Here is a 14,950-nt window from a genome sequence, read left to right on the forward strand (position 1 = left end):
TATTTGAGGCTTCAGCAAGTTGTAATCTTTTTTGTTGGTAGAGGGTCTTAGCTCAGTGTTGATACCTGCTAATTGATAGGATGGTAGTTGTTAAAGATTGGGGTGGCTGTGTCAGTTTCTTAAAATAAGAAAACAATGAAGTTTGCTTCATAAATTGACTCTTCATTTCCCTTGATCACTTAGGCTATTGTACTGTTAATAATTTCAATTTTGTTTTAATATTGTTATCTCTCAGGGAAGAGGGTGGTATAAAGAGAGGGAGAGGGTTGGGGAATGGCCAATTGATGGAGCAGTCAGAGCACACACAACATTTCTTGATTGTTTACTGTCTTATATATAGGCATGATTCATAATGCTCAAAAACAATTATAACAGTAACATCAATGTTCACCAATCACAGATCACCATAACAGATATAATAATAATAATGAAAAAGTTTGAAATATCTCAAGAATTACCAAAATGCAGGGGACACAATATGAGCAGATATCATTGGGAAAATGGTGCCAAGAGGCTTATGACATAAGGTTGCTACAAAACTTCAGTTGGCAAAAAATGTAATTCTACAAGCACTGTAAAGTGAAGTGCAAGAAAATGAGGTATGCCTCTACTTCCTAAGTGTATACTCTGTATTTATAGGTTTCCTCATCTGTTAAATGAAGATAATAAAATTTTCAGTATCTTTCTTACCAGAGTTGTTTCGAAGAAAACATTCATAAACCATAATGTTCTATAATGTGAATTATTACCATTAATAAATTACCTCAGTCTAGCTCCAATTCTGACTTATCAATTAGTGAAGTTTGAATTAATGAGTTTTTTTTAATTGCAGGTGCAAAGAGAAGAAATATGACTATGATAATTTGCCAAAAACATCTGTTATAATAGCTTTTTATAATGAAGCATGGTCAACTCTCCTACGAACAGTTTATAGTGTTCTTGAGACATCTCCAGATATTCTGCTTAAGGAAGTCATCCTTGTGGATGATTATAGTGATAGAGGTGAGCAACTTTTTAGAATGAATTTTGTTTGAAGATGTAGTTTTTCTTGGCACTGAAATGACAAAAAATGATGTAAAATAATAGTACTTTTTTCAGCAGAAACTGCATTTCTGGGGTGATATGTAGGTGTGAGTATATTGGTGTATCTATGTATCACATAGAGTTTATGGTCTCACTTTTGTAATCGATTAGAACAGGAAGGAATTTTATGTCACTTTGCCCCAAGACTGTTCTGTCATTCTGAAGGATTTGAATCAAAAAGGTGGAAAATAGATGAATCTCTGAGTTGTAACCATTGGTAAAAGATAAGGGGGGAACTGTCTGCCACTTTATCAAATGAACAATGTGAGCTTGAAATGACTGATAGCTTTTTTCAGAAGTTATGAGATAACTTCGTTGTAATGACATTTAAAAATTTCTGTCGTATTAAAACTACACTTATGGATTTGCAAAGATATTTTAGATTTGGGGTGGAAGTTGTAAAGATTTCTGTTTGTTTTAGTAAAGAACTCTAGCAATTTAAATGATCTATTCATTATAAAGGAGGTGATGAAAAGAGAAATGAGCATTATGAAGAGGAGGGAGTCAGGATTTCTAATCCCAAGTAGATTTTAATTTCCCCAAGGGTACTTATTACTATAACTCATAATTTCTCATCTTGATGATTGTCCCTTAATTGGAAAATAAGAGTTTGAGGGCAGTTAAGTAATACAGTAGATAGTGCACTAGACCCGAACTCAGGAAGACTCATTGTTCCTGAGTTCAAATGTGACCTCTGATACTTTAACTATGTGGCCCTGGGCAAGACATGGAATCCTATTTGCCTCAGTTTTCTTACCTGTAAAATGATATGGAGAAGGAAATGGCAGACCACCCCAGTATCTTTGACAAGCAAACCCCAAATGGGGTAACTGGAAATGACTGAATGATGACAACAACATTAAGAGAAAATGCTATTGGAAGGAAGATTTAAAGAAATAAAATGCCTGGGTACAATACAATCATTCTTATTGAAAAAGTATGCCTGCTCCAAACTAGTGCTGATAGTTTTGATCTGCCAGATGTATAAATCTCATATTTTGTGGGATGTAGGGACTTGTTACAAGATACTGTGAAAGAGAGGAAGGAAGGAAACAAGCACCTACTATGTACCAATGCTTAATTAAAATTGATATCTCCTTCAATCTTTACAATATTACTGAGAGGTAGATAATTTTGTTATCTCTGTTTTACAGTTGAAGAAACTGAGGTAGACAGAGGGTTAAGTGAATCGCCCAGGGTCACACAGCCAGTAAATGTCTGAGGCCCACTTTGAACCCAAGCTTAAGAGTTTATTGAAATAAGACCTTTTTAGGGGTGGCTAGGTGGTGCAGTGGATAAAGCATGGGCCCTGGAGTCAGGAGTACCTGGGTTCAAATCCAGTCTCAGATGCTTAATAATTACCTAGCTGTGTGGCCTTGGGCAAGCCACTTAACCCCATTTACCTTGCAAAAAAAAAAAACCCTAAAAAAAAGAAATATGACCTTTGTTCATCACATGTCAATCTCAAGTTGGTCAATTATAACCAAATACAATGGAACAATTTCCATAATGGAAATTGAAGTCTATCATCCTTGTATAAGGGAAAAGGGAAAAGCTATATTTTATTTCTTTTCTTGATGGTTTTCCTCAAGAGTTAGAAGAATTCTGAGGGACTTGAATTATCATAACTACAACAAGATATATTTGGAGAGAATGATAAAGAGGTATTGTAAATATAAAATTAATTTTAAGCACTTTGCAAAATATCATCCATGGAACCAAAAATGTAACATCAATAAGTTGACAGAAGGATTATTCCATAGAGTGGCTGGAAGACAAATCAAACACTACACTTGGATATATGGGATTTTTGGTGGAAGAACAAAACATTCTATATAGTGTGAACCCTTTGTCTAATCCTCCTGAGAATCTTAAGGAGAATAGAGATCTGCTCAAAGAGAAAAACCATCAGTATTTGTTAGAGATATTTTTCAGAAGAACTCAACTGAGACTGTTTTCATAGAGTATTAACTTTTACACAGACTACAATCTTAGAGACAATCATAATAACTCAAATTTATAAGGTGTCTTGGCATGGTGGCCCTCATAGTCTCTGCCACCAGATAAGACTGCTGAATTGAGTTTAGGAGTTCTGAACTGGAATAGGGCTAAAGCTGATAATTGTCCTTATTAAGTCCAGCCCAAATATAGTAAGTGGAGATTGGGGAAAGGTGTCCACTGGACTGAAAAGTGAGACCAAACTTTGGTTTGAGCAGGCCAAAGTTTCCTTGCTCATCAACCATGGAATTGTATCTGCAACTAGAGGCTAGACTTACAACTGGGTGAGATGGGGGGAAGTCTAGTCTGAAGAAATGAAGGAAGGAAGAAAAGAAAGAATGGATAAAGGAAAGATAAAGGAAAGAAAGGAGGAAGGAAGGGAGAAAGATTAAAAAAATGATACTTTAAGATTTATAAATATTTTCCCCTTCCCAACAACCCTTATGAGGAAGGTAGTTATAAGTATTATTGTTCCCAAAACATAGGTTAGAAAATTGAATCTCAGAAAGTTTAAATAACTTTCCTGTGGTCAATTAGTGTATATTGGAGCTAGGCTTCAAAATCCAAGTCTCCTGATTCCAAGGCCATCCTGATCTTGTACATGAAATGAGTTCAGAATCCCCCTAACCCTTGCGGGAAATATCCAAAGTAGTGCAAAATAAGGCAAACTTTATCAGCATCCCAAGGCTTTGCCAGAAACCTCAGTTGAGAAGGAAAACAGAACATGTTGTGACAACTTAACTGTTTTTATCTTGTGGATCTGGAATATGGCAGGATTCCATATGGCCTCTGGCATGTCCTAATGGCAGTCTTTAAGAAAGGAGATAAAGATAGGTTGGCAAAATATCAGTTCTGCATATGCCTCCCTAATGTCATTAACTGGCTCCAAGGGAATATAATGATAGATTATAATGTTACAGGAGGGGTAAATTACTTAGAAATAGAACTGAGCAGAGTTAGCAAGAATCCCTGGACTGGAAAGGTAGGCGTGGTAGCTGTATTGTGCCTCTCAATTCACTAATTTCACACTTGTTTTCAGTATCTTAAGAACTTTATTGCAAAAGGATGTCTATTAGGGCAGTTTCACTTAGGGTATCATGTATCATGCCACCCTTTCATTGCCTTCCACCCTACTGAAGCACTGATAAACAATAACAGAACTATGACAGTGAAAATAGGAAGCCAAAATGACAGATACACAGATTCACCTTTTGAGTCATTTTTAGGGAAAAACAAACAAACAACCTTTTTTAGAGGGTCTTCCTGAGCTCTCTTGATCTCCTTGTGGAAGCCTTTCTTTGCTTTATACATTTCTTTGTGTATATTTGTTTTCATGTTGTCTTCTCCATTAAATTGTAAACTTCTTTGAGGACAAGAATTGTCTTTTGCCTCTTTTTGGTACTAAATAAAAGTTTATTGAATTGAATTGAAATCTTTTAACTATGGATAAAGCATCCTAGATAAAAGCCAGCATGGTAAAGTAGATAAAATACTAGACTTCAATTCAGGAAAACCTGTATTCAAATCATACCTCAGTTACTTAATAGATCATGACTTTGGCAAGTCACTTAACTTCTATGGGACTCAATTCTCTCATTTGTAAAATGAGCAGATTGGACTTGTATGATCTAAAAATAAATGAACAATCAATAATCATTTATTAAGCATCTATTATGGGCCAGTAAATAAGAAAATACTGGATATTCAAAGACAAAAATAGCCTTGGACCATATTTTTGTGTTGTAATAATAGTGGGGTGGACCCAGTATGTCTTCATGACAGAATGCATTTGCCCATGTTGTTTCTGGTATATTCTCAAGAGGACAAAGAAAATATTTTAAATAGATTGTGTTAGATAGTGGAAAGAGAATTTAGATTTAGAGGATGTAGTTTTAAATTCTACCTTAGATCTTTAGCTGTAGAGTTAGAATCTTACAATCTTAGAGAAGGAAGTTTTCAATGAAACATGCTTGCACATAAGTGAATTAAATTGTAAATTCATTGATGGTCAGTGGTAGGGAATGAGTCCTTAGTGGGCAATTATTGAGTAAATATCTAATACAGCTTTTATATCCCCCATATAATTCAGCATTAATCATTCAGTAAATATTTGTTGATTGATATCAGAGTACCCTCAATGGAGAGAAAGAAATCAATAGCTTAGGCAGCAGATAGCTAAATAGTCTTAGCAGGAAAAAACCACATAGTTTTTGACCATAGTCAAAAGAAAAGCTTGGAATTGGCATTACACTGAAATGGATGTATGTAACCTGTAAATACATCAGTCTATAGAAATGAGATCAGCTTCACTATCTCTTCTATATTTTACATTAAAGATGATCATAGATGGCATCATTATGAGATATTACCATTAGAAAGCATAGCAGCAAAACAGATTTATTTGAGCTTTTCTCTAATAACTAAGATACAGTTATAGAATCTTATTTGTCTTGGCTGATAAATTACTTGAAAGTCACAATTAAAGAGATAAGGAGAGAGATCAGAAATCAAAATCAGCATTTCCTAGTCAAGCACCATGATTAAAATTCCAGAATCTTTCAAGAAAGTAGAGGGATCAGAGTAACAAAGGTTAGTTTTGATGTTACAGGTAGGTACATTTTAGCTTAAAAGCAGCTCAGCATATCTCAGGGTGAAGAAAATCACCCAGTTGTGGAAATGAGAATAGGAACTTTTGGTTTGATAGGAAAAATTATCATATCCAGGTTATGATCAAAGCATCAAGAATACATTACTACAATTGATATTAAAGGCTTGGAGCTTTCTTTTTGGGATTAACATTTTTAAAAATATCTTTGAACTTGACCCATTTGATTATTTATTAGTATACCTAATTATAACATTATAATGCAGTTCAACTATTACATGAATACGCATATACATGTAGTGATTTGGATCACCATACCTGAGTTTCAGTAGTTTTATATATAAAGTGTAACACAGCATCTGCAGCAACACATATAAATATTATAATATTCATAATTAGATCCTTCATTTGCCACCAGCTTCTCTGCTTTGCTTCAACAACATTATCATCTTCATTATTCCCCTGTGCCTGGTACCTCTGGCATTCCCCCTTCCCAAGCTTTCAGCTTCCTTTTATATTGTCTCCTCTCATTATTTTGTAAACTCCTCAAAGGTAAGGATTCCTGGAATTTTTCTTATTTGTATACACAGATTAATAAAAGATTTTTGTATTGTAAATGCACAATATGAAATATATACTAGGGGTACCTTGTTTTACAATTTTTTACAAATGTTTATAATTAGCTGTGCCACTCTTAATTACTATTAACAACTTACATTAGATCAAATATTTATTGAGTGTCCACTGTGCATGGGTTGAAATGGTTTCATTGAATTCTTAGCATCTTGTGGTGTTATTGCTATTTTTAGTGGAGGAAATTGAAACTAAATTGATATTTAAGATTGCAAGGGAAGTTAATGCATTTTTATTTTGAATATTGTTGATAAATTGTTTTTTCTTATTCCTGCATGATACCATTAACTTTAGATTGGCATGGAGGGCAATATAACCCATCAAGGGATCTGATTTTATTGGGGAAGAAATAAATATCTTTCACAGATTGCAACAGATCTATAGCTTAGTAGATAAATCTCTTGAGAGTCAGAGAGGTTAAGGGATTGTTCATAGCTATGCCAGTGGATTTGAATTCAGATGTTCCTGACTCCAAGTCTAACACTCATCTTAATCCATGTTGGTGGGAAGTAGACAATCCAAATCACTGAAAACATCTGATGAGAATAAATCGTATTTATGGTTTGCTAATATTCAAAGGACAGGAAATAGTTGGGTCTGGAGGAGGCAATGTGATACAATGGAAATGTTCATAGATTTGAAGACTAAGGATCTAGATTTAAATATTGACACTACTACTTTTAGTCCATGTCACCTTGGATAAATCACCAACCTCTTTGGATCGGAAAATTCTTATCTATAAAATGAAGTAGGCTGAATTGGATGATCTTCAATGTCTCTTTCAATCTTAAAGATGTCATCTTTTTATCTTTTATTTTCCTAAGGACTTTTATTTTAATAAATCAATAAATAATAGAGCATATGGAAAAATTGTAACTGCTAAGGTTATTTTTCAGTTTATTTTGCAAAGAAAAATTTCTTTTGAAAGGAAGTGATATATAATAAGGAAAATAAAACTATTTAGAAAACTTTTTTTCAATTTTCTAAAATGTGATATCCTTTACATTAGAATTAGGTAATTTGCTCAGCTTCTTCTTGTTATTGTTCTTATTCTTATTAGAACATTTAAAGGAGCCTTTGGAAAACCATTTGTCTGGACTGCCTAAAGTGCGTTTAATCCGGGCAAATAAAAGGGAAGGACTTGTTCGAGCTCGTCTTCTGGGAGCTTCTATAGCAACTGGGGAGATTTTGACATTTCTTGATTGTCACTGTGAATGTCACGATGGCTGGCTGGAGCCACTACTGGAAAGGTAGGAGAATCTGCTGGAGCCAAATGACAAAAAATGAAGTGAATCAAGCAAGAGTAATTTTTAAGAAACTGTCATTTTTATTTCTTTCCTTCATGTTGCTCATTCAAAGTAGTCGTTATCAGTAAATTGACTTAGTCGGTAGTGAGCTGCTGCTACCAACAAGGATTTAATTGGTCTTTAGATCTGCATTTGAGAGTAGTTTGAGAAGCTTGGAATTCCTTGCTAACAGACATTTTGTTGCCTTCTTTACTTTAATACTTCCACCCTACCAATTCAGACCCTGTCTCCTTTTGTCCAGATTATTAAGACAGCTTTCTACTTGCTTGGTTTCCTTATGCTCTTCCCTCCCCTCCCATCCCCTTCCTTCCTCTCTCTGTCCTTCCCACCTCTTATCATTTTGTATTCTTATCTCTCCAATATATTTCATTTGTCTTGTTGTATTCTGCTAGTTTTTAATTCTTTAGAATTCATTATTATTTAAAACATGGTACAAAATAGAAGATAAGTAGAAAGGACCTTCTAAATACTAGAATCTGTGGGAGTTTTAGCCATGTTCCCATTTTCTAGTTTAAGTTTTAATGCTATAGACTTCAAGAAAGATATGGTTATTGTTATTTGACATTTTTATTATTTAACAACTTACATATATGCATATTCTCAGTTTTATCATAAACTCATTGAAAACAAGTATCATGCTTTATATACTTCCATACTTTATATACTGGCCTAGTATCATATATTTTTAAATTGTAAAATTCTTTAGATATGTCCAAAGTGCTTTCACATATATGATTTTGTTTGATCTCAAAAACCATTTTTGTGGTTGAGTTAAGCAGATATTATTATCCCTGTTTAACAGAGGAACTTAACACTGGTCCTTGAATGTCAAATGAACAAGTCTGGATATGATCCTGTACATAAGCATTAGTGGAGCTTTTATAAATTCTTAAAGAGGGTAGAGACATAATGAAGGTAGTATTTTGGAGGGTAGCATTATGCAGAAGGGGAGGATAGAGCCCAGGAGACCAGTTAAGAGACTATTTATTACATCAGTTTGAGCCTGAAGTGATGAAGAATTGGATGACTGCCTTATGAAATATATTCATATCTCAACAGAAATAGACTTTTATTAGAGTCCAGAACTAAACAAAAGGTATTTTTGTATTTTATGATATGTAATAAATCATATATTTACTTATCGTTATTCATCTACAGAAATATAAAGTACAGCCAGCTTAACAAGTTTTAAACAGGATGCAGGGAAGTCCTTGACCTCAATTTTCTGATACCCTTCTAAGAAGTTTTCAATTATGATTATTTGAAAAATCATCAGTAAGCTTTTATTTTGTTACTGTATCAAATGAGAGTATAATCAATAAAAATAGACTGATGAGCTTCAGAATATAAATAACAAAATCAAAGAATAAATATTAATTAGGAAGTCAAAGCAAGGCATTATAATACTCCCTACAAATCTGGCTTCTGCCCTGATCCCTCCCTCCAATGAAGCTGCTTTCTCCAAAGTTCCATGTGATTTTTTTTAATGGCTAAAATTGATGACTTTTTCTCTGTCCTCAATTTTCTTTTTTTCCTTTGCAACCTTTGACACTGTTGATCCCCTTCTCCTCCTATATACTTTCCCCAAACTGGATTTCTGTGACACTACTCATTGTTGGCATTATTCTTAACCTCTCTGACAGCTCCTGAGAAGAGACTTCCTAGCCAAGTCATCATCCATTATTTCCTCTCCTAATTAGAGGTATTTGTTGTTGTTTAGTTGTTTTCAGTTGTATCCAGTTCTTCATGATCTCGTTTGGGGTTTCTTTTTTGGGGGGGGGCAAAGATACTGGAATGCTTTGTTATTTCCTTCTCTGGCTCATTTTCCAGATTAAGAGACTGAGGCAAACAGGATGAAGTGAATTGCCTACGGTCACACAGTTAGAAAGTGTCAGAGGCTGGATTTGAACTCTGGTCTTCCTGGCTGAACTCTGGTCTTCCTAGCTCCAAAGCACCACCCACCTGCCCAGTCTATAGATATATCCTAAGCTTTATTTTGGACTTTCTTCCATCTCTATTTGCTTTGACTTTGTGACCTTGTCAGTTCCCCGGACTCAATTATCATTTCTCTGCAGAGCCCTCCTACATTTATATATCTTATTGTAGTGGAGCTAGTTATTTATCATGAAATGCTTTTTGGATTTCTCAAACTAAAATTTTAAAAGGTTTCTCTCAAACTCAACCTGGCCAGAACAGAACTCAATATATATATAATTTTCCTCAAAAGAGATGCATAGTACACACACACACACACACACACACACACACATATAATATACACACACATAAATTGTGCATGTGTGCCTATTTTGTCTCTCCTTGTAAGACTGTAAACTCCTTGAGGGTAAAGACTTATTTTGCTTCTGCCTTTGCATCCCTACTCCTTAGAGCCTAACATATTAAAAAATACTTAAGGAATGCTTGTTGATACCTGATTTACTAATGAAAAAACTGAGATTCATAAAAGTTAATCAACTTGCCTGTTTCTCTAGTCAGGATTGGAGACAAGATTTGAACCTGATTCTAAATAATAGTTCTTCTGATAATTCCTTTCATTTTTAGAAGATTTTTCCACTACTATTCAAAAACATTGCTTACAGAATCACCTCAAACTTTGTCCTTGGTATTCAGAATTTTGTAAACTATGACTTGATCTATCTCTCCAATTTTATCTCTAACTAGTCATACCATTAGGACAGCTAAGTTCTGGACCTTGATTCAGGAAGATTCTTCTTCCTGAGCTCAAGTCTGGCCTCAAGTACTTTACTAGCTGTATGGCCCTGTACAAGTCATTTCACCCTGATTGCCTCAGTTTTCCCAACTGTAGAAGAAAATAGGAAACCACTTCAGTGTCTTTGCCTGAAAACCCCCGCAAATGAGGTCATGATGGGTCTGAACAACACTATTTTAGCCAAATGGATCTGCTTGCTGTTTCCCAAATAAATTCAGCCCTCTCTTGCTTCAGCTAGGTTGTGCTTTCCTCATGCTTTTTTCTTCTGCGTTCTAGCCTGCCAAACTCCAATTTGTTTGTCAAGGTTTATCTCAGGCTCCACCTATAGGAAACTTCTATGTCTTCCAACAATATGTCAACTTTTCCTTCTCTGAAACCACAAGAACACCATATTCTTTTGCCAAGGCACTTACCACATTTCACCCTGTATTAAAGTTATTTACTAATTTATCTTCCCTTTCAGATTTTAAACTCTTTAATGTAGAGGCTCTGCCTCACCTCTGTTTGTAGCCTTCATAGTTCTTTGTATAAAGTAGAAACTTAAATATTGATTGAATTGAGTTCTGTGTTTCCTTCAGGACCCATGAACTATTTCCAAGCTGCTTCCCTGGTTCTTGAGGGTCTTTTCCTTACTCAGAAATCTTAAGGCAGTTATCTTTTTATAGTTTGAATTCAACTTAGACATAGAATGAATTAATTTTTCTTGAATGAGGGCAGCTAGATGGCGCAGTGAATAGAGCACTAGCCCTGAGTTCAAATCTGGCCTCAGACACTTAATAATACCCTATGTGACCTTGGACAAGTCACTTAACTCTACTGCCTTGTTAAAAAAATTTTTTTCTCGAATGGTTTTATGTATGGACTAGCACCCTAACTTAATCATAAGTGCCTCAAAAACAGGGATATCTTTTGCTTCTTTTGAATATTTCCCAGTAGTGTATTTGTGGGACAAACAGTAGGTGCTTCATAAATGCTTGATGAGTGACTAATTGAATAGCTAAAGACTTAAGACTTTTCCTGGCTATGGTAGCCAGGAAAAGCAGTGATAATAATCACTATTTGAAGTTTTGTTTACATTGTTTTTGTCATGGTTAATCATGTCAATTAATTAAATACGGACCATTGATAAATGTGTTTAGCTTTCTTATGTTCTATAGGAAGGACCAAAGGTCAACCAATGTTCTCATAGGGTTTTAGTCTTGAAGGGGACATTGGAGTTCATTTAGTTCAAACAACCACCCAGGGCCGGAATCCTATCTCCAACAGCCCAACATTGTCAACAAACATCTATGTTAACATTGACAATGATGGGAAGTTCATTGCCTCAAAGGGTAGGCAGTTACATTTTTGGTCATGGTAGCATGACTAGTTTAATCCAATTGTAAATTCTTATTGAAAATTTTGGACAAATCTCTTTCAAAGTAGAAGTGCAGAGCTTTAATTTTCAAATTTACTAAGGGGCAAACATCTGATTGCTATTTTCAGGATTCATGAAGACGAATCAGCAGTTGTATGTCCTGTAATTGATGTCATTGATTGGAATACATTTGAGTATTTGGGAAATTCAGGGGAGCCACAGATTGGAGGTTTTGATTGGAGATTGGTATTCACTTGGCATGTTATACCAGAGAAGGAGCAGAAACGAAGGCGTTCCAAGATTGATGTCATCAGGTCAGATGATTTTTCGTGTTTATTATTTTTGCAAGTCAGTCATAGCCATGACTCTTATTATGGATCTGCATCTTTCTTCTTGTCCTCTTGTAGCAAACCCTTGGAATTGAATAGTTGGATGACCAGGAAATTTCATGAAAAAATCTTCAGTTGGTTGCCATCTTGATGTCAATCCTTTCAGGACTAATATTTCCCATTGACTTTCTTGAGAAAAAAATATTGTTAGAGGCTCTCTAGCTGGTTGTTGTTTAGGGTGTGTGTGTCTGTGTGTGTGTGTGTGTGTGTGTGTGTGTGTGTTGAATGACTTCAACAACAGTAAATCATGCCAAAAGGACATTTCATTCTTTTTTGGTTCACTGGCACCTACTTCAAGAAATTGATTATTCCTCTCTGTTTTCCACAAGATCCCTTATTAAAGATCACTAGTTACTTTTTTGCCTATACAGTGTTAGTGGAGTCCAAGATTACATTAACCATATTTTTAATAACCAGCTTTGTTACATTATTCATTGCTCATTTCTATTAAGGTTTTGCTGAATGTAACTCTCAGGCTTTTTGTTTGTTTTGTTTTTAATGAACTGACAAACTAAATCTGCGTTAGCCTGTAATTGTATAATTATACAAAACTAAATTTATACTTTTTAAATTTGATGGTCTTGACAGTTCAGACATCAGATTTGTTTTGTGACTTTTGAATTTTAACTCTATTATTTGTCTTATTACCTCTCCCTTCTAGTTTTGGGTCAATTGGAAATGTTATTCTTAACAAATTTGGTATGCTCTAGTCACTGAGAGCAAGATAGGACAGGATCAGCACTTTGGGAGAATCTGCTTCTTCTAAGGGACATTGGTGCATGAATCAACACTTGTGATATAATTGTTCATTTATACCCCAAAATTCAAATTATACCAAACAAAGGCCATTTTCCCCTCAAAATATGCCTTCTATGTAAATTGCTTGTAGCTGGTAGTTGATATTGTTTCTCATATGTATTTCCTTTATGGTCCTAGGCTTCTTAGGTTCTACTACACATCCTCCCTTTAATTTTTCATTGGCTATGCCAGTGGAGTACAGATGTTAACAGGTGATATGAGACTGAAAGGATTTCAGGTACAGGCTCAGTGGCAAACTATAAGTGTTAATCTGTAGACTAGTCTAACCAAGGCTGGAGAGACCCATCCTTGGGCTAGTATAGGGAGTTGGATTTTGTTTTTTAGCTACAATGATTCTCAGAGACTCCCTGCTGAATTATAGAAGGGTTGCACAGTTTGTGCCGGCACAAGGTGTACTCATGCTAACAATATTATAAATCCCTGAAGGATTAAATACTTATACATAATTTTTTCTTCCATTTCAGAGAGATCTAATTTACCTATATCCAGGACAGCCTATATTTGGATTAAAATGTGGTAGCATAAAAAAAACCTAGTCATAATAGAAGCTAAGCGATAGCATTACAAAGACTCAGAAGCTGTTAAACTTGGCAGAGGGAGGGAGGGAGGGAGGGAGGGAGGGAGAGAGAGAGAGAGAGAGAGAGAGAGAGAGAGAGAGAGAGAGAGAGCGCCCTTGTATATAAGACAAAAAAAAGGTCAAATAAATGTAAACGTCTCCCTTCTGCTTCTAACCTAAATCTGCGTTTGAGTTTGTTGTGCTAACAAGTTTGAACATTAATCTATAATTTACCTTTTGGCATTGTCAGTAGCTTTTTCTGCTTATTTTAGAATCAATATGGAAATATTTTCTAGGTCCCCAACCATGGCTGGTGGACTCTTTGCTGTGAATAAGAGATATTTTGAGTATCTTGGATCCTATGATACAGGAATGGAAGTATGGGGAGGAGAAAACCTTGAGTTCTCATTTAGGGTAAGTATTATAATTAACTCTTTGAATTAAATTTTAGCAGAATATTCAACTGTCCTCTATTAAATGTAAGGATATGGTCTGTTTGTAAAGGAGAAGTGAGAATGCTCTCTATAACACCCATCTATATTAATGTATCCATTAAGCACATAACCTTTATTAGATTTATGTTTTAGCTCTTGTATGAGTGCCTAACTCAGGTTGCCCCATTTTACAGGTATAGCCATTCATCAATTTTACAAACTGATAACTTTACCAAAAATTTAAACTAAAATTATCTGTTCTATATTGATCATAAAGATACACCAACTGCTAGGTGTTGCCATTGTGCATGGAGTGCCAGACCTGGAGTCAGGAAGACTCATCTTCCCCAGTTCAAGTCTGGCATTTCCTAACTGTGTAATTTTGGGCAAGTCACTTAATTCTGTTGGTCTCAGTTTCCTCAGCTATAAAATGAACAGGAGAAGGAAATGGTAAACCATTCCCACATCTTTGCCAAGAAAACCCCAGAGTCTGAAATAGTGAACAACAAACAACAATAGAGATGGATCAGGGTCATAAGTGAATCGAGACTCATTCCAGAGTCAGAAAGACATGGCCTTGCTTCTAACACAGACTGTAGTACCTAGGCAAATTACTTAATCTCTTTGTGTTGAAGGAAATTGCATGAGACTAATTGTTCATTTGCATTTAAGGGGGAGTTACTAGCAATTCCCTGCCAGGGTTCAACAAACTACTGCTCCCAAATCCTGTTGTGGTTATGTAAAAACCATCTCTAGCTCTAGAGCCACTGACCATACAAAAACAAGTCTCTGCCAGATTTGGCTGGAGGACTGTAGTTTTTGCTGATCCTGCTCTACACTCATAAAATCATAAGAAATTTTGATATAAAAAACTCATTGTTTGTATTTATGATTAGTGACAAGAATCAATACTCATCAAGTGTTTATTAAATGCCTAATATGTTCCAAGGAGAGTATGCAATGCTTAGGGAGGACTAGCATCTCTGGTGAGAGGACTTGAGGAGCCCTTTTCAGGGCTGCTCATCCACCTTTGGGGTC

At 35.2% G+C, this 14,950-nt stretch overlaps 1 protein-coding gene across 1 annotated transcript in view; it reads left to right on the forward strand.

The window, feature by feature from the left end:
- The window catches only part of GALNT12 (polypeptide N-acetylgalactosaminyltransferase 12), a 45,159-nt gene that overhangs the window by 9,150 nt on the left and 21,059 nt on the right, over positions 1-14,950 (forward strand). Inside the window, exons 2-5 of the mRNA XM_074196722.1 lie at positions 833-1,002; positions 7,380-7,569; positions 11,843-12,028; positions 13,775-13,892. Of these exons, the coding sequence (XP_074052823.1) occupies positions 833-1,002; positions 7,380-7,569; positions 11,843-12,028; positions 13,775-13,892 (664 nt within the window). The remainder of the gene's footprint in view (positions 1-832; positions 1,003-7,379; positions 7,570-11,842; positions 12,029-13,774; positions 13,893-14,950) is intronic.

This window comes from Macrotis lagotis, chromosome 8 (assembly GCF_037893015.1).
Source record: "Macrotis lagotis isolate mMagLag1 chromosome 8, bilby.v1.9.chrom.fasta, whole genome shotgun sequence".
Classification (NCBI taxonomy): Eukaryota; Metazoa; Chordata; class Mammalia; order Peramelemorphia; family Peramelidae; genus Macrotis; species Macrotis lagotis.